The sequence below is a fragment of the Anser brachyrhynchus genome, assembly GCF_964034855.1.
Source record: "Anser brachyrhynchus genome assembly, chromosome: 7".
Taxonomy (NCBI): Eukaryota; Metazoa; Chordata; class Aves; order Anseriformes; family Anatidae; genus Anser; species Anser brachyrhynchus.
The window spans coordinates 12,905,162-12,923,899 of NC_137701.1; the positions used below are offsets into that span (position 1 = coordinate 12,905,162).

At 59.6% G+C, this 18,738-nt stretch overlaps 1 protein-coding gene across 1 annotated transcript; it reads left to right on the top strand.

Moving 5' to 3' along the window:
- LOC308197738 (maestro heat-like repeat-containing protein family member 7) lies at positions 1 to 6,970 on the top strand (the record flags this gene model as incomplete). The annotated part of the gene is made up of 14 exons (XM_080598729.1): positions 1 to 956; positions 1,384 to 1,505; positions 1,691 to 1,845; positions 2,197 to 2,344; positions 2,780 to 2,967; positions 3,057 to 3,194; positions 3,759 to 3,873; positions 4,299 to 4,436; positions 4,707 to 4,883; positions 5,051 to 5,206; positions 5,776 to 5,877; positions 6,006 to 6,108; positions 6,244 to 6,303; positions 6,771 to 6,970. Exons 1-14 carry the CDS (start codon positions 839 to 841, stop codon positions 6,968 to 6,970), a joined length of 1,920 nt encoding a protein of 639 aa, XP_080454855.1. The 5' UTR covers positions 1 to 838.
- Between the last annotated feature and the right edge of the window lie 11,768 nt (positions 6,971 to 18,738).

Genomic DNA, 18,738 nt, shown 5'->3' on the forward strand with positions numbered 1-18,738 from the left:
TCGTAGAATCATAGAATCATGAAGGCTGGAAAAGACCTCCAAGATCATCTGGTCCAACCATCACTCAGCTTGGTGTTGTCTGCCCTCTTGCAGAGGGCGCGCTCAATCCCACTGCTCATGTCACCGACAGAGATGTTAAATAATAGCGGTCCCAGTACAGACCCCTCGAGGACACCACTCGTCACTGGTCTCCACCTGGGCATCACAGTTGCTGTTGACCATCCATCCAGTTCCTTATGCCCTGGAAATCCAGACACAGAGGTGTACGGGTCTGGGCACTCAGACGTTGTCACCACCAGTTTGGTGACCCAGCCCCGCAGGCCCCTTCCCACCCACCGCTTGGTGGGCCTGTGACAAGGGGCTGCTGATGGGCAGTTCAGAGAGCTGGGGCACTGGGAAGCCGTGCGGGGTGGGTGGTGGGAGGACTGGAGGGGCTGCGGAGGCTGGAGGCTACGAGGGGCCAGGCTGGCAGGAAGGCCCTCAGAGCCAGGCTGGTGGGAAGCCCTGAGGGGATGGGGTGGCAGGAGGGGTCTGAGGGGCGAGGCAGGTGGCAGCGTGTCACGGGGCCCTTTGTGACCTGCCGTGATGCGGGCTCTGTCCAGACAATGGGCGTGCAGCAACGGGTCACGGGGCTCTTTGTGACCTCTGTGATATAAGTGCTGCTGGCAGCGTGGTTTCCCCACATTGCCTGGAGGACGAGACGGGACAGGACGGGAAGGAGTGGAGCTGCAAGGAGTCCCTGCAGAGCCACCCCATTCCTACTGCCCGTGTCTTTGGTGCTTCCTGGAAGCGTTTCCCATCCCTGTGGTGGGAGCCCTTGAGGCCAGACCTCAGCAGCATGGCGGGGAGACACCCCAGCATGCCCAAGAAGGCCTGGATGGAGGAGGAGGACAAGGTTAATGCCAGCCCAGCGCAGCAGCCTGATGAGCTGACCGAGGTGCAGGTGCTGCAGGCAGGTGAGTGGCCAAGCTGGGCTGAAGGGCTGGCAGCTGCAAGCTGCCTCTGCCCCTTCCCGTCCTCACAGGAGCTGCTGTCCCATGTGGCATCCCCAGGGGCAAGGGGCGAGGGGAACCGTCCGACTCCATGGGATGAGCAGGGAGAGGCAGGACGAAGCAGGGCATGGGCAGCCATCCTGTGGGTACAGACCTCTCCTGCCCAATGGCAGCAAGCACCTTGTGGGGTGCAGGGCTCTCCCCCCTTAACATGCCCCATCTGCTGGGGAACACCTGGCTCCGACGCATGCACAAGAGAGATTGGGCTCAGTGCCCCCGCTAGTTCCTGGCTCGGGGATCACCCTGCCCGGGCAGTGTGGTCTTGGCTGTGTCCTCCAGCCTCTCCCACAGACCCTCAGCTCTGTCTGTGCTTGGTCTTCACCAAATCCAGGCTGGGACCAGACAGAACAGGAGCAGCAGCAGCAGCAGGACAGGGACCAGAAGCAGGAGCAGGAGGCCATTGCAGTCAAGCTGGATGAGCGTGTAGTAGGCAGGGTCGTCCTTTCAAAACATGTAAGTATCCGGCTGGTGGGACTCAAGCCCTTGGGGGATCGTGTGCCCCGCTTGAAGCTCTGTCGTTGGGCATGTGACACCCTTTTTGGCCAGCACTGAGTGGTGGGAAGAGAAGCACTTGTCAGTGGACCCCGGGAAAGGGATTGCTCTGGCAGCAGCCCCACTCTCAGACATTTCTCCTCCAGGCACCGAACATCTTGAAGAGCATCTACCAGTGGCTCGTGTCCAACACAGAAGAGTCTGCCCAGCACCGTCTGGACAAGAGCCTTCTGGAGCTGGCCGAGGAGCACCCTCACGACGTGGTGGTGACCCTGCTGCGCTGCTCCCCATCGTGTGACAGGTATGGGGCCCGCCTGCCCTGATGGCTTGGGGCCCGCCAGCCTTTCGAGCCCATCCAGCGCCAGCTGCCAGCTGGCGATTTTCAGGATGCCCTGCAGGGGCCGAGCCCTCCATCGCCCCATTTCCCAGCCCTGCCACATCAGCCCCAGAGCCTGCCACCACAATCCCTCCCCGCCCCACAGCGGACCGCACCTCGGCCGCCTGCAGCCTGCAGGGCCGGGCCTGCCGGGTGCTGCCTGTGAGGGGCAGGGGGCAGAGGCAGGACTGGTGGCCAGCCCGGGCCCCTCCACGGTTGCCCAGGCCTTGGTGCTGTGGCCGAGGCCCCCCCTGACTGAGCTCTCTGGACCTCCAGAGCTGCCGCGACCATGTGGAGGCTGATGACCTCCTCAGCCCGGACTGCAAGGAAGGTGATGGCAGAGCTGTGCTGCGTGCTGAAGGACTGGCCCCTTCACAGGACGTCCACCTCTGACGGGGACGACACGGATGTCTTCGTCCTGGCCGTGAGTTTCTGAACAAGGCCTCTCTTCCCCCAGGGACTGCATCTCGGGGCAGCTATCCATCCTCCCCTGTCACTACATCTCCCTGCCTCAGGCGGTGGGCTGCAAATCTGGCTTAGGGGCAGGTTTAGGGGACAGGGCAGGGCCAAGGCACAGCCCAGCAGGCTGCAGGGGCTGGGACAGAGAACCCAGGCTGGCTGCAGGACACAGGAGACTCAGCCAGGGCACATTCCCACCACCCCAGGGAGGCTGCTTGTGGCACAAAGAAGAGCTGAGCCCAAAGAGCTTTGGTGGCTGAGCTCTGGCTGGGAGCCAGGCCGGGTGCTCTGCCTGCATCCCCCGTGGCCCACGTCTGCACCCGAGCCTCAGCCTCCCACGCTGGGGCCATGCCACAGGGATGTCTCAGCAGTGAGTGCCATCTCTGGGTCTTTTTTGCAGGCAACCAAGGTGCTGCGGGAGATCCTCCAGCCAACCATTTACTCAGTGAAGGTGGAGGCGCATTTCCCCCTACTCCTGCTGGTGTTGCTCTTCCAAATCTCCGCAAGCGCACAGCAGACACCAGAAGAGGTGGAGACGCTCTACAGGGAATGGCAGCAGGAGGAGAGCATTCCCACCAGCCCCAGCAGGTGCTCTGTCCCACTCCTCCCACCCTTCCCGTGGTCCTGGAGCCTGGGCCAGGGATCCCAGTGTGACCTGGGCTTTGCTCTGCCTGCAGGTTTGCGGTGCTGACTCTGAAAGCACTGCTATGCCGTCTTGGGTATGACATGCTGGTGCTTGAATTAGAAAAGAAGAATGCCTGGGAGACACTAGTCAACGCTGAGAGCCACCACTGGGCAGTGGGTCAGCTGGCCAGGTGAGGGCACCCTGCTCCCTTCTCCCCCCGGCATTTCTCCCTTGCAGACGGGGAGCCCCATCCGATCCCCTTGGTGGCGGCTGGCAGGGGCCCCATTTCTCAAAGAAAGGGGCTGCAGCCTTGGCTCTTGCGAGCAGAAGGGCAAAGCCTGAGAGAGGGTGGCTGCACGAGAGCAGTCCCCTGCCACAGTGCCGGCCTCCCCTCCCAAGGGCAGCCCCCCGGGGCAGGGCAGGAAGCACTGAGCGACACCGGCAGAGCCCGGGGCACATGAATCGCCCGTGGGCAAGAATGAGGTCTCCTCAGAAGGGGCAGGAAGCCTGCAGGGCAGGAAGCCCATTGTGCACCCAAGGTGCCCGCTGCTCTGGGGCGCTGGCTTTCTCCCTGCAAGGAGAGGTGGCGGAAGACCACGTCTCTGTGAGCATTAAATGCTGGTGGCTGCTGGAGCAGAGCTGAGGGGGCCCTGGCCTGGCCTGTGGTGTAACGGCTGGATGAGGGGGGCAGTCAGACCCAGGAGCATTTCACTCATTCTGCTCAGGACTTACCCTGTCTTCTTCCCTCTGCCAGGATGTTGAGAAGCATCACAATAAAAGAGCATCAACAGATTGTGCTGCATCTGGAAAAGTGGCTCAGCAGGAACGAGCCATGCTGGGAGGTCCCCGCCATGGCCTTCCTGGTCGAGGTGAGCCTGATGGCAAGCGGTGCCTGTCTGAGCTGCCTCTCGCCACGCCACCCTCTTGTGGCCACAGCTGTGGGGAGAGGCCAGCCGGTGGAGCTGGGGCGGGGGTGGGCCCCAGTTCATCCCCTTGGCACATGCTGCCAGAGTGACACTTGGCTACAGTTTTTCGTGCCTCCCTTGGGCAAGGTCTCTCTGTGCAATTGTTCCTCAGAGGCTGGGGTATCCCCGGCTGCTGGGGGCCGGGAGGAGCGGTCGAACACTGCCACACACGGGGCAAGGAGCCCAGGGGCTCTGCACATCCGCTGCTGCCTTTGGGCTCAGCTGCCTGCGCTGGTGCCTGATCCCTGCACTGGTGGATGTATCCAGCCCTCCATGGTGCGGTGTGTCCTGCTGGCCATTTCCACCTTTCACTGATGCGTATTTTTCAGATGCTGGCCTTTGATGACCTCAGAGTAGTGTCTGTCCGAGTCCTGAAGCTCTTCGCAAGATACCTGAGGAGTCAGTGCACGGTGATGCGTCAGCTGGTGCTCAGCGGCCTCACAACGCTCAGCAGAAGACCTCGTACAGTAAGCAGGGTTCAGCTGGCTGAAGCCATATTGGTGATGTGGCTCCGGGCCAGGGACGCTGGCTAACACCATTGCTTGGACTTTGCTGGGCATTAGGCACTGTGGGAGCTGCTCCCACCTGTCGTGCCTCCACGTGCATCTGTCCAAGTTCCTTGGGGCAGGACTTTGACTTCTAGGCCCCAGAGCAGCGGTGTGGGTTCTAACAGCCTGAGCATGTTTGCCTGTGCAGCCTTCTGTGGTTTCCTAACATGGTGTTGTTACTCCACACAGGCAAGAAAAATGGCGTTCCTGCTGCCAGAGATCATGAAGCTACTGCCAGAAGTGGAAGGAGATATGGTTGGAAACACCCTGATTGTGCTCATCAGAGTGTTCAAGGAGCTGGACGTCCGCAAGGCCAGCCGCATCGCTCTGCAGCTGGCAGAGAGGCTCCCAACGTTCTTTGACAACGTAAGGCTGAGGGCACAGGGCCCAGCTGGGGTCTCCAAGGGACGGTGCCTTTCTTGATGGATGTTGGGTGCTGTCTGGAAGCATTGTGCCCTGTGAATTTTCGGACCCTTGCCCAGGTGGGCCTGGAGCAGCTGGTGCTGAGGTCTTTTCTTCTTCCTTCCCACCAGGAATCCAGCTACACGCAGCTGCTCTCCATCCACTTCTTCAGATATGTGATGAACTTAGTAGCAGGAAGTGGAAAAGAGCAGCTGAAGAGACACGTGCGCCAGAGCGTGATCCCACTGTTCTTCCACTTGCACGATGAGAACCAGCAAGTGGCCAAGGTTGGCTTCTCTAACCAGCGTGGTCATTTGGGGAGGGCAATGTTGACACCCCGGGGTGGGACTGAGCACCCACAGCAAGGGCCGCTGGAGGGATGGAGCCGTGGGGTCTGCTGCCATCCCTGCTCCCTGCATCCAGCCCTCTGCAGGGCGGCTGGCTGCAGCCCCACAGCTGGCGATGGCTGAAAAGGTGGGCACGGCCATTTCCCAGAGCTGCTCTGCCTGCTCGGCAGTGCTCGGCAGCGGTGCGCGGCCACGCAGGCCAACGCTCTGCAAGTCCCACAGGCTTCCCAGCTATGCCCGCAGGAACCTGAAGCTCTGGGCTTGGACCGCCGGTCCCCTCCGCCCCTGTGCTATGCCCAGGTGCCCCGCAGATGTCCGGGCTTGGGCCTGCTCCAGCTCCCTCGGGCACTACACCGCGGAGCAGACGCCTGCTCCCTGTGGTCACCCTGCCCCACACAGCGCCCTGGGCCATGCAGAGGCGTGCAGCCCCTGCAGCCTTGCCAAGGTGCTGGGGACACAGGTCCCTTGAGAGTTGGTGGTGGCATTTCAAATTCTCTCCTGCTCTTCAGGCCGCTGAGGAAGCCCTTCTCAATGCTGCCAATTTCCTGAAGAGGAAGCAGCTCGCGAACCTGCTGGAGACACAGCAAAAATGGAGACTCAGCGAGTGCCTGGTAAGGACAGCTCTGAAGCCCCAGACCGGGACTGGACAAGCCCACAGCGCCCCAGTGCATGGGGCAGGCAGCTGTCCGAGGGGGACGGTCTGCACCAGCCCCATGCCCTTGTGCTCTCCCTTGTGCAGCTGGAGGACGACAGCTGGCGAACGGATGGGTACCTGCGCCAGAGCCTGCCTTACCTGCAGAGCCCGCAGCAGCCCTTGCGACTGGAGGCGGTCAGGTTCATAGGTGAGCCAGAGCCCCGGGGTCCCTCTGTGCCCGAGGGGAGGAGGGCAGGTGGCCCGGCCGGCAGGGCCACTGGGGGGGGTTGTGCTGCTGGGAAGGGCTGGCGGGCAGGGTTTGTGACAGACTGTGTGTGCCTAGGGCTCATTGCGAGGCAAGTGGAGGATTGGCACGAGGAGGAGCTCCCCATCATCTACGAAGGTGAGTGAGGGCAGTGGGGTATCGGCGGAGGCTGGTGGGGAGGGGGAAAGACCCTGGGCTGGGAGCTCCAGCCCCTGCCCTGGCGCGGAGGGCTCTGCTGCTTGTGCGGGAGAGGGGCGGTGTGGGCAGAGGGGAGAGAGATTTCAGGGGCTTGTTTGGGGCCAGCCCCCTCCTGCTGGTCTCATTGCCCCCTGCTCCTGCCTGACCACAGGAAGAGCTGGGTGGCGCTGGCCCCAGCAGGAGCTGTTAGAATCATAAAATCAGAGAGTCGTAGAATGGTTTGGGTTGGAAGGGAGCTATAACGTCATCGAATTCCAACCTGTCTGCCATGGTCAGGGATGCGTCCCACTAGACCAGGTTGCTGAAAGCCCCGTCCAACCTTGCTTGAATACTTCCAGGGATGGGGCCCTTCCTGGGGTCCCCGCAGACAGAGGCTCTGACCTTGCCTCCGTTCCTCTCTCTCACAGCCATTCAAGGCATGACGGACGACGTCAGCTCCTCTGTCTCTTCGCTGGCAACTCAGACTCTCTTCATTATACAAGCTGCAGTGAGCTTGTCATGCACTGTACCTGGAGTACGACGGCTGAGCTACCGGCTCCGGAAGGCGTGGAAGACGAAGTGCTCTGCGCTGTCCTTCCTGTGCTGCTGTTGCCGTGCGTGGAAATGACGGCAGGCATCCTGCGTGCTGGGGCCACCTGAAAGTGTGTGGAAGGCTGGGTGGCCCCTGGATTCTCCCAGCACGTGGCACATCTCCAGCCTTCAGGACCTTCCTGTCCCCTTCGCTTGCTCCCAGATCACCCTTCTGCTTGGCCCTCCCCAAATAAGCAGTCCTGCTTCTTCACCTTGTCTGCGTGTCTTTCCTTTGCGGCAATGAAATCGTGGAAGACTTGGGCCCTGAAGTGACTGGGAACCTCCAGAGAATGGCTGCCTGTGGAACTTACTGAGACTAAACACCTTGCCCCAGTTACGCCTGGGGAAGGAGTTCAAGCATATTGGTGTATCAGTGATGTGCTAATTGGTGGCCCCAGCGTCTAGTGTCTCTGTGGTGGGGCAGACTCAAAAGGATATCGTTGCCCGTCTTGATTGCCCGTTGATTGCCCAACTTAGTTGCCCGTTGCCCTAAGTTTAGGGCTCCAAACTCCAGCAGAAAAGATAAAACTCCCAGGCCACCATGCCACCCACGGGCTCTCAACTCACATGTGGCAGCACGGACCCAAAGGTCCCACTCGCCCCAAGCAATTTTATTCCCAAAGTTTCAAGGATGCCGAGAAGCCCTACTCTACCTGGGAAAAGGGCCTTTTTATAATCCATCCAGCTTTACAGGAGGGTGGCAGAATTATAAACCAACAGTCAATCATGCTGCGAGGGCCTTCCAAAGTGCTAAAGTAACCGGTAACTGCCGGAACCCCACCCCCTGCCGCAGGGGCACAAAGGGAAACCCTTAGAAAACGGTATGCGCAAAGAGCTCACTATGGGCATACCCATAAAATAGAGGAGGGCACACCTAACGTTCTTCCCATACACTAACCAGTAGACCTTAAACCAGATGAGAAGCCCCCTTCCTCCCCCAGTAAACACGCTCCTCCCCGGTTTGAGCCCGATTTAAGGAGCGTGTGGTTCACTGAGGGATCCACTAGAAGGAAAAGCGTGGAAGTATCAAGCTGTAGCATTACACATCAATTCGGGTGACCAGGTTGCAAGAGAGGGGGAGGGAACCTCACAGGTAGGAGAGCTGGTAGCAGAACGGAGTGCGGTAGAAAAGAACGAGGGAAACATTTATCCGTTACACACCCAAACAGATTCCCAAGCCGTGTTTAACGGCTGTATGGAATGGCTGCCCTTTGGGGAGCAGAATCAGTGGGAAGTTAACCAGGGGCCAGTATGGCCAACGGATAAGTGGAAGGAGATTCTGGACAATGCTAAACATAAGCCTGTCTCGGTGAGATGGGTTGCAGCACCCATCTGTTGCACCATCTGCACAAGAGTCTCCTGGTGTGGTGGTGACCCTGCTGCGCTGCTCCCCATCGTGTGACAGGTATGGGGCCCGCCTGCCCTGATGGCTTGGGGCCCGCCAGCCTTTCGAGCCCATCCAGCGCCAGCTGCCAGCTGGCGATTTTCAGGATGCCCTGCAGGGGCCGAGCCCTCCATCACCCCATTTCCCAGCCCTGCCACACCAGCCCCAGAGCCTGCCACCACAATCCCTCCCCGCCCCACAGCGGACCGCACCTCGGCTGCCTGCAGCCTGCAGGGCCGGGCCCGCCGGGTGCTGCCTGTGAGGGGCAGGGGGCAGAGGCAGGACTGGTGGCCAGCCCAGGCCCCTCCACGGTTGCCCAGGCCTTGGTGCTGTGGCCAAGGCCTCCTGACCAAGCTCTCTGGACCTCCAGAGTGGATAAGTACCTGCGCCAGAGCCTGCCTTACCTGCAGAGCCCGCAGCAGCCCTTGCGACTGGAGGCGGTCAGGTTCATAGGTGAGCCAGAGCCCCGGGGTCCCTCTGCGCCTGATTTCTGTGCTTGTGCGGGAGAGGGGAGGTGTGGGCAAAGGGGAGAGAGATTTCAGGGGCTTGTGGTTGTTTCCCAGTGTTGATCTGCATGTTCAGGGAATGAGGAAAGAACAGGTACCATGTTTCCAGAGCTACTCCATTAGAACCCTGAGAAGGTGCCAACACTTGGTACCTCGGCTTCAGTAAAATCCTAGGTGCATTTGAATTGCCAAGCCTTTAGAGGCCAAAGCTGACCTGCTCACCTGGGAGGCCAAGGCTGACCTGATCACTTCTCATAGGCATTTGGCTTTCAAGGGCCCTTGCAATGAATGTGCAGGTGGGCCACATCCCCATGGGATGCTCTTTTGCCTTCACAGCAGATGGGCAGAAGAGAAAAGCCAACTTTCCTACCCATGAATCATCACCAGAGAAATGAAGCAGATGAGCGTCCAGCTGTGCTGCCATGGTGATGTGCCAAAAAGCCAGCTGCGGGGCTCAGGGCCCGGGCAGGGGTGGCTGTGAGTCAGTGGGACAGGGAAGTCATGAACCCGCATCACATTGCAGATAAGCAGCCTTCCTCCTGCAGCCAGCAGCAATGCTCCTACATGGGAGCAAGTTTCAGGTACTGGAAAAAGCAGCTTCAGCTCCAGCTGGTTTTGCCATGCAGGGGGTGGTTTGGTATCCATGCCTGGAGGACATGCTCCTCCTCCAGCTTGCCAAACTTGTCTGTTCGGCACAGGTCCAGGGTGGATGGCTCACAGCAGGCGGAGGGTGGTACCCTGCAGAGCATGGCCATGGTTTGGTGCTCACCATACTTTGAAGGGCTCCATGCCCTACATCCTAAAGCTCTGGAGAACCCATCACAGAGAAGTGTGCCTGTGAGTACACATGTGCAAGTGCCTCTCCATGCTGGGAGTGCTAGGGATGGGCTTTTATTGCAAAGCTTAATGTCTTGCCTGATCATGTGAGCCTAGGAGCCGGAGCTTTGAGAAGCCTCCCCCAACTCCAGCAACTCAAGATAAAAGCAATGATGAGGCAGCAATACGCGCGAGTTCCCAGGGCTCCCCAGCCCCAATCAGCCTGCACATCAGGGAGACTCCCCTTGCCCACCACCCACCAGTGCTGAGCACTGCTTGAGAAAGGATGGGAGCACAGGGAGCTTCAAACCTAAGTTTGTGTCTGCCAGCTGCATTTGGGGAATACTGTGATAGCTACGGGGATGAGACCAGCCCTTTCCCTTGGTCAGTCAACCCAGGCAAGGGAGGGAAGGAGACGACCACTTCTCTCCCCAGTGGACACAAGGGCAGAAGTGGAACTGCACAGCAAGCCTTCAGGGGCCAAGTTTGCACCTTGTTTCTCTGCTGAGGAGCTGAGGGGTTGCAGGGGGTGGGGGGAAGCAGGATTTGGCAGCTCACCCTATTTGGAAAGGGTCCAGCTGCCTCAGGAGAAATTCCTTACATAGCTTTGCTGTGAAGAAAGTGCTGACCTGTTCAGGGGTGTTTGCTGAGCAAGTGAAGACGAGCCAAAGGCAGCTCACAAGTGCTGGGAGAAAATGGCCTGTCTCCTCATCACTGAGGTTAGGGAGCAGGTCAGGCTCTTTGGGGAAGGTGGTGCCTGGTGGCAGTTGTTTCGCATGCCATCAGCAACTCCATCAGGGTGCCCTGATGCTCCTGGCCTTTGCCTGCCAAAAGGAAGATGCTCAGATCGTGGCACAGAAGCCAATGGTACCATAACAGGCTGTAGGTGAGCATCTGAGGGTGACTAGCAGGCTATGTCCTGCTGCTTGGCCAGATGCCAGTGCCCAGGACCTGCCTGTGGTAGGGCTGAAACCCTGCCAGTCCCACAGGTGAGACCCAGGACACATACAGAGATCTGGACCCTCAGGGTGGGGATTAGAAGATGGTTCAGAGAGGGAGCACTGAGCTGCGGTAGGGCATGAGGCACATTTTGGGATGCAAGGGACACGCACAGGACAGAGAAGTGGTTCCTTCATCACAGAAGCAGGCTGCTAGCACTCCTAGCTGTGCCAAAGAGGAGCATTTAAACCAGAAGTGGGCAGCTGGGGGAGACCACCTGGTTCAGCCTGCTGAGTCTGACATGAGGAATGCAGCTAATATTTGATGCACCTCCGAAAATGCCAGGAGGAAAATAGAGTGTAACTGCATTAATGGAGGAGGGGAAATCAGATGACCTTCGGTGCCAGGAGAGCAGCCAGTGCAGGTCTGGGCAGCTGTGCAAGGACAAACCTACAAGTGCTCCTGCACCAATGCTGGATACCTAAAAGCCAAGAATGGACTTTAGGACAGGCAGTAGTAAGAGGACACTTCAACTAACTTCACTTATGGCTTGGGTCAAAGCACTAGGGGACAAAATGTAAGGATAAAATCTTTGAATCCTTTACTGGATGCGAGGGGAAACCTAGTTACTAAGGATGAGGAAAAGGCTGAGGTGCTTAATGCCGCCTTTGCCTCAGTCTTTAGCGGCAAAACCGGTTGTTCTCTGGATACCCAGTGCCCTGAGCTGGTGGAAGGGGATGGGGAGCAGGATGTGGCCTTCGCTATCCATGAGGAAATGGTTGGCGACCTGCTACGGAGCTTGGATGTGTGCAAGTCGATGGGGCCGGATGGGATGCACCCAAGGGTACTGAGAGAACTGGCGGAGGAGCTGGCCAAGCCGCTTTCCATCATTTATCGGCAGTCCTGGCTATCAGGGGAGGTCCCAGTTGACTGGCGGCTAGCAAATGTGACGCCCATCTATAAGAAGGGCCGCAGGGCAGACCCAGGGAACTATAGGCCTGTTAGTTTGACCTCAGTGCCACGGAAGCTCATGGAGCAGATTATCTTGAGTGTCATCACGCGGCACTTGCAGGGCAACCAGGTGTTCAGGCCCAGTCAGCATGGGTTTATGAAAGGCAGGTCCTGCTTGACGAACCTGATCTCCTTCTATGACCAAGTGACGCGCTTGGTGGATGAGGGAAAGGCTGTGGATGTGGTTTACCTTGACCTCAGTAAGGCTTTTGACACCGTTCCCCACAACATTCTCCTCAAAAAACTGGCTGCTCGTGGCTTGGACTGGCGTACGCTTTGTTGGGTTAAAAACTGGCTGGATAGCCGGGCCCAAAGAGTTGTGGTGAATGGAGTCAAATCTGGTTGGAGGCTGGTCACTAGTGGAGTCCCCCAGGGCTCGGTACTGGGGCCGGTCTTCTTTAATATCTTTATCGATGATCTGGATGAGGGCGTCCAGTGCACCCTCAGTAAGTTTGCAGATGACACCAAGCTAAGTGCGTGTGTCGATCTGCTCGAGGGCAGGAAGGCTCTGCAGGAGGATCTGGATAGGCTGGAGCGATGGGCTGAGGTCAACTGTATGAAGTTCAACAAGGCCAAGTGCCAGGTCCTGCACCTGGGGCGCAACAACCCCAAGCAGAGCTACAGGCTGGGAGATGAGTGGTTGGAAAGCTGCCTGGCCGAGAAGGACCTGGGAGTACTGGTTGATAGTCGGCTGAGTATGAGCCAGCAGTGTGCTCAGAAGGCCAAGAAGGCCAACAGCATCCTGGCCTGCATAAGAAGCAGTGTGGCCAGCAGGTCTAGGGAAGTGATTGTGCCCCTGTACTCGGCTCTGGTGAGGCCACACCTTGAGTACTGTGTTCAGTTTTGGGCCCCTCGCTACAGGAAGGACATGGAGGTGCTCGAGCGAGTCCAGAGAAGGGCGACCAAGCTGGTGAGGTGTCTGGAGAACAAGTCTTACGAGGAGCGGCTGAGGGAGCTGGGGTTGTTCAGCCTGGAGAAGAGGAGGCTCAGGGGCGACCTTGTCACTCTCTACAGGTACCTTAAAGGAGGCTGTAGAGAGGTGGGGGTTGGTCTGTTCTCCTACGTGCCTGGTGACAGGACGAGGGGGAATGGGCGAAAGTTGTGCCAGGGGAGGTTTAGGTTGGATGTTAGGAAGTACTTCTTTACCGAAAGGGTTATTAAGCATTGGAACGGGCTGCCCAGGGAGGTGGTGGAGTCACCATCCCTGGAGGTCTTTAAAAGACGTTTAGATGTAGAGCTTAGCGATATGGTTTAGTGGAGTACTTAGTGTTAGGTCGGAGGTTGGACTCGATGATCTTGAGGTCTCTTCCAACCTGGAAATCTGTGATACTGTGATACTGTGAATGCAATAAGTGGTGCCATCCCCCAAGAAGTAGTCTGAGAATTGTCAGGAGAGGATGCTCTTCCAGATCTGCTCTTGTGCAGCATGTGGGGATTCGCTCAGGAGGGTTTAGGACAGCTGTGATGCTACTTGGTTTTAATTTGGGCATAAAGCAGAAGATATCCAGCATGTGGCTATTCAATTTCAAGGTGAGGGACTGTGTAAGAATGAAGAAACACAGCAAAACAGAAAAAAAAAAAAAGTCCAATCCCAAATTTCTCAACAGTGTGATCCAGAAAGCCAGAGGCCTCCAAGCTGCCTGAGAGCTGAAGAAAAATGCCATATTCAGAGCCACAGTGAAACACATACCAAAGAACAAAGAGCAGATAGGACAGTCCAGTATAGACTCCACACGGCAGATGGGAAAGAACGGGGAGCACCGGGTAAAGGCTGACACTGGAGAGCAGAAAGTTTGCCAGAAGGAAAGCAGGACAGCTGAAAAAACGCAGCGGAGAAAGCAAGAGGGCTAGGAGCAGGCTTGAGGTGTGTCTCACCAGATGTGCTCAAGCCAGCAGTTAAGCAGCTTGGCACATCTACGCTGCACAGGAAGCTGGCTGGAGCTGGGGGTCTGGGAGATGAGCAGAGTGTGCAGGGACAGGATGGCCACAGTGGACAGGCTCGATAGCGCCGGCCTTTTGCCTGGGGGCATTCCCCCCCCACCTCCCCCCCACAAGTTCTGTCCCAGGCAGGTGGGAAGGGCTTATAAATCAGAAGAGAAATTTATGGCAGGGTTATCCAGAAGGGACAAGCTAAATGTTGCTCAGTCCCAGAGGAGCTCAGAGGTGGCCAGCACCAGAAAGGGATGGGACAAACTGATGGACAGCAAGCGTGTGGCCAGGGCGGCGTGGTCCCGCAGCGCCAGCCATCACGAGCTCCTCCGTGGGGAGCTAGGAATTTCCTCTTCCCAGGGAGGAAACGGCTCCTATTTTGAGTCTTGCCAGAGCAAAGGACTTCAAATTCTTTTTTTTTTTTTTTTTTTCTTTTCAGCTGAGCCTGAGTCAAAGGCGACCATTCCCTTCCAGGGGAGATGCCGAGCGTATTCTGGGAGAGGGGAGATGGCAGCCTCAGGGCTGCTGGAAGACTCTCCAAGAAAGCAGCACTGCCACGTGCCAGGCCCTTGGGTTCTGGCGCTGTTCGCTCTTGGTGTCACCTGCACACAGCTGCGGGTGTGCCCCCAGCAGAGGGGCTGTGCGAGCCCTGTGGCATGCCACACACCCCAGCCAGTCCCTCCACCGCCGCGCTCCCCGTGCCTAAGCCGGAGACAGGCACTGTGCTAATACCAGCCCGTTAGCACCGTGCCCAGCAAGCCGATGGCGTTGGTCATGGGACTCTCCCCCGAACTGTAGCCTGTGCTCAGCCTGTTACCTTGCCAGACCCGGCTCTCTCCTGCAGACCTGGTCTTGCCTGGCCCAAGCTCAGGACTGCCCCTGCTCGAGCAAGCACCTCTCTGTCACCACCACTCAGCAGGACGGGAAGCAAGTGCCATTTCCCACACCCAGCTGAGAGGCAGAGACCTAAGGGCGAGCTGCGTGGATGAGGCATGCAAGAAGCATCCGCCTCAGCCCCATTCCCATGAAAAGCTTTTCTCCGTGCTTCGTCTGACATGTGCAGAAGTATTGATTTCCCCCTGGAGTGGATGAGTCACAGAGGAGCAGAGAGGGAGGGGGACGCCAGGACGCGCCGGGTGCCCGTGCCTGGCAGAGGCCAAGTGGGAGGGAGCGGGCATTGCCCCAGGGAGCAGGCAGGGAGCTGGGCGACACACATGGCCCCAGCCTTTGAGGCCATCTCTCTCCCTGCTGATGCTGCACGGGGATCCCCAGCCCTGGGATAGGAAGCGGGGTCGCTCCCCTCCTCCTTTCCCGGGGAGGAGGTTGCTGCGCACGCTGCGGTGAGCTCTCAGCTGTGCCTCTGCCGAATGAGTGGCTGGTATCTGCTGCTCGGGAGCAAGTGCTCGTGCTTGCCCTTCTCTATCATGCGTTGCTTGGCTCTTTTGCTGCCGATATCCAGCTTGGGAACGGGCCGGATCTCCACCATGCTGTGACTCAGCCAGAGGAAAGCTTGCCGCAGCACGTGGCCGGGCAGGAGGGCAAGAGGAGCCGCCCTGAGAGGTGGCCAGGGCTGGGGACCTCTGCCTGCCCCGCTCCGCTCGGGGGGCTCCAGGTGTTGCAAAGCAGCACAGGGGAGCTCACGATGTGAGGAACTATGCAGTGCATTCACTGGCTGGCTGCTCACATGCTTTCCTACTGACACCGTGCTGCTGCCTCGGGCTCTGTGCTAGCACCACGGGGACCTTCCCCATGAGTGGGAACCCGTGCCCTGTGGTGCAGCAGGTGGGAGTACGGCACGCTGGTCCCCTGGCCCTGGCTCACCTCCCCGCCGAGCTGCAGCAGCAGGCACCATCCTGTCCTCTCTGCATCGATGGGAAGGGTGCGGGTGGGCTCCAGCTCCTGAAGTGCTTCTCCTGTGCTCCCCCAGCCAGGGGCAGCTCACCCCCGCACACATGGGTGGGTAATGTGCTCCCCACTCAGCCAAGCGCTCATGCTTGCCAGGTTTCCTCTTCAGGAAAATCTGGATTTCCAATTATTCCCACTCCCTGTCTGAGCAACTTGGGTCCTTCCCAAACGCCCACCTTCGTGGCTCTGCGTGCTTCCCCTCTGGAAGGGGGGATGCCTTTTGCAGACAGTGGTAAAATGCTGTTACATTGTCCCTTGCAGGATGCTAGCTGCAGAAGGCTCCCATGGGATGGTTCCCATTGCTCACACTGCCCATTTGCCCCATGGAGAACAGCCCAGAAATCCATCTGGCATCCCCTGTGGGCATGGCGAGGGCCCCAGTTTGCCCCAGTGAGGAGGTTGGGGCCCTGGCTGCTTCGTGTGAGGGCTTTGCAGTCCCTCAGAAAAGGGCGTGAAGCCACCAGCAGGGTTTGCCGTGGTGGGTGGTGGTCAAACAGGGCTGTGAGGCTGCCCTGAGCCACTTGACCCTCAGGCTGCAGCCCCAGGAAGGTGGCTTTAACCCCAACAAACGGCACATCAAGGCAGCCCCAGCACAAAGGGAAAGGCTCGGGGATACTACAGGCAGGACGATCCTGCCAGTCGGTGGCTTTCTGCTCCCTGCGCTTGCTGCAGCCTCTGTTTTTCTGCACGGCCTCTTGCCAAACACTGCCCTTCGCCTTCTCGCCCCTCACCACCCCCTGGCCCCAAATCCTACAGCTCCCGCTGCCTCCCCAGCCCCGCATAAGCCACCGCTTCCAGGTGGTGCCGATGGCCACGCTTCTCGGGGTGACCGCCGGTGCCGGCAGCAGCGGGTGATGGCTGCTGGGGACACTGGGCAGCCGGGGGACACGCTGCGAATGGCCGGGGGACACGCTGCGAATGGCCGGGGGACACGCTGCGAATGGCAGCTGCTGCGTGGGGCTGGCGGAGCAGAAGGAGGGGGAGGCGGAGGCAGGCCCTGCGTGTCGGGTGCAGAGAGGCTGCCGGAGACGCCGGCATTTCCAAACCCCCCTTTCTCCACCAAAAGGAGGGGAAAACAGCCCAGTCATCCTGCAGGGTTGCCACGGTGACAATTTTTGGCCGCCGTGCTGTCCCAGACACGGAGCTGGCGAGGGCTGCGTGCTGGGAGCTGGGGCAGCTCCTCCGGCCCCGCGCTGGACGGCAGCACCGGGGTGCCCCAGGACAGGGCCACCCAGCGGCACGGGGCCACCGGCTGTGGGATGCGGCCGTGAGGGAGGCACAGCGGGACAGAGAGAAAAAATAAAATAAAATAAAATAAAATGCCGAAGCATTGCTAGAGCTCGAAGCCTGCAGGGCAGGAGGGCCTTGCAGCTGTGGCTTGGGAAGCCGCGGCTGCAAGCAGCCACAGCACCGTGGGAGCACTGCTGGTTTCCATTTGGTCGCCTTTCGAAAGAGCTGCCTCCCTGGCAGCAGCCCCCCCTCGGCAGGCCGTGTTTGTTTGCCTGGGAAAAGATGAGCCTCATTAGCTGTCCTTCGTGGCTTTCAAACTTTAAAGCACAGCAGGAGGACATTTTATGATGGGAAACTGCTTGGGTGTCAGGCTGGCTGGAGCGGGGCGCGTTGCATGGAGGTCTGCCCGGGGGAGATGTCCCCATGGTGGTGGAGAGCGGGGACTTGGGGACCTGCCGTCAGGCGCAGCAAAGAGAGGAGGACAGGTGAAAGGCGGTGTGCTTACACCCATCCTGTGTCCCGCCCCAGAGAACGAGCACAGCGGGTGCACAGGCACCGCGGCACTGCTGGCACAGCCCTGCTGACGTGGCAGGAGGCGCACGCCCAGGTGAAGGAGCCAGGCGGGCACTGCCGTCCCTGCCAGCCGGTGGTGAGCCGCTTTATGGGCGCTGCTGCCACCGCAGGAGGCAGGACCGTGCTCAGCCAGAGCCCGGGGGTTCAGCAAGGAGGAGCTCAGGGCTGCAAACTGCCAGCATCCAGGCACTGGCAGCGCGGGGCGATAACATCTCTGCTCGGGCTGCGTTAGCGCGTGGGGTGGGACTGGCGCAGGTCAGGGCAGCCCCGCCGAGGCTCACTCCTGGCCCTCTCTGCGCTGATAAGGACAGCAGGGCCAGCGCTGCCTCTCCCCATGGAGCCACAGCAGCACCCGGAGCAGCAGCCCCCGAGCTGCCCGCGGCCTCTCCCCCTCTGCAGCAAGCCTGTGAAAATCCGTCTTGCTTTGAAGGTGCCGCTGCTATTGGGAGGATCGTTTTCTGCTTTCAACGAGATTCTCCAAGCACCTTGCCCCTAGGACTCTCCTCCCACTTGCTGCATGTCCTCCGGGCCCAGCAGCATGGCGACTCCTCCTGCAGCCCATCCGCCCCTCCGAGCGCCCTGCACGAAATGGCAGCCCCGCGGCTCAGGGCTGCCACGTGTTGCCTTTTGTGCGGCTCAGGTGCTCAGGCAACGCGTTGCAGCGTCTACCTGGAAGAAAGGCATCCAGCTGCAGGAGGAGAAAGGAGCAGTAAATCACTCAGCATCCGAGCGGGAAAGTGTAAATGTAACAGCCCCGGCCGCGTGAAATCATTCTGCACCAAAACAAAAGGCAGCTTCGGTGTCTGCTCATCGCCCCCAGACTGGGGTCATGCTGGCTGTGTGAAAAGGCACGGCGACAGCGTGCACCTCTGGGCGCAAAGAGCTGAGCAGCTGGATGCTGTGGTTTATCCTGCGAGATCCAAACCGTAGTTTAGACTAAACACGGCCTCTGCCATCGGTGAATCACTTCTAGATCCCCTGGAAGTTTCCAGGGCTTGGATTTCAGAAGCTTGCAGCCGCGGGGCACCAAAATGCCGCGGAAGACAAAGCAAGGTGTGGCGGGCTTTTTTTTTCTTTTTTTTTTTTTTTTTAATTTTCGTGGGGATTACCCTGCTCTCCACCAGGCTGGGGCTGGAGGGAGAAGAAAACTGGGACGAGGGCAGGAGGCGAAGCGGGAGGCAGCGGCAGCCCCGCGGGGCGAGGCGAGGTGCGAGGCGGCGGGCAGCGGGGTGCCCCGCGGGGCTGCTGCTGCCGACAGCCAGGCGAAGGCAGGGCGCCAGGGGAGGCCGGTGGGGACCCCCGAGCCCCCCACGCCCCAATGCAGCCGAGGGGCCGCTGGGGCAGGGCAGGGGGGCGCCAGGAGGGGGATGGATGCGCGGGACCCTTCCCTGCCCTGCCCGATGCGCCCCCCCGGGGATGCTCCGTTGCCGTGCCCCCTCGCACCACGAGCGGCCACCGGGGCTCGGTACCGGGGGCTGGGGGCGGGCTGAGCCCTCGGCGGCCCCAGCCCCG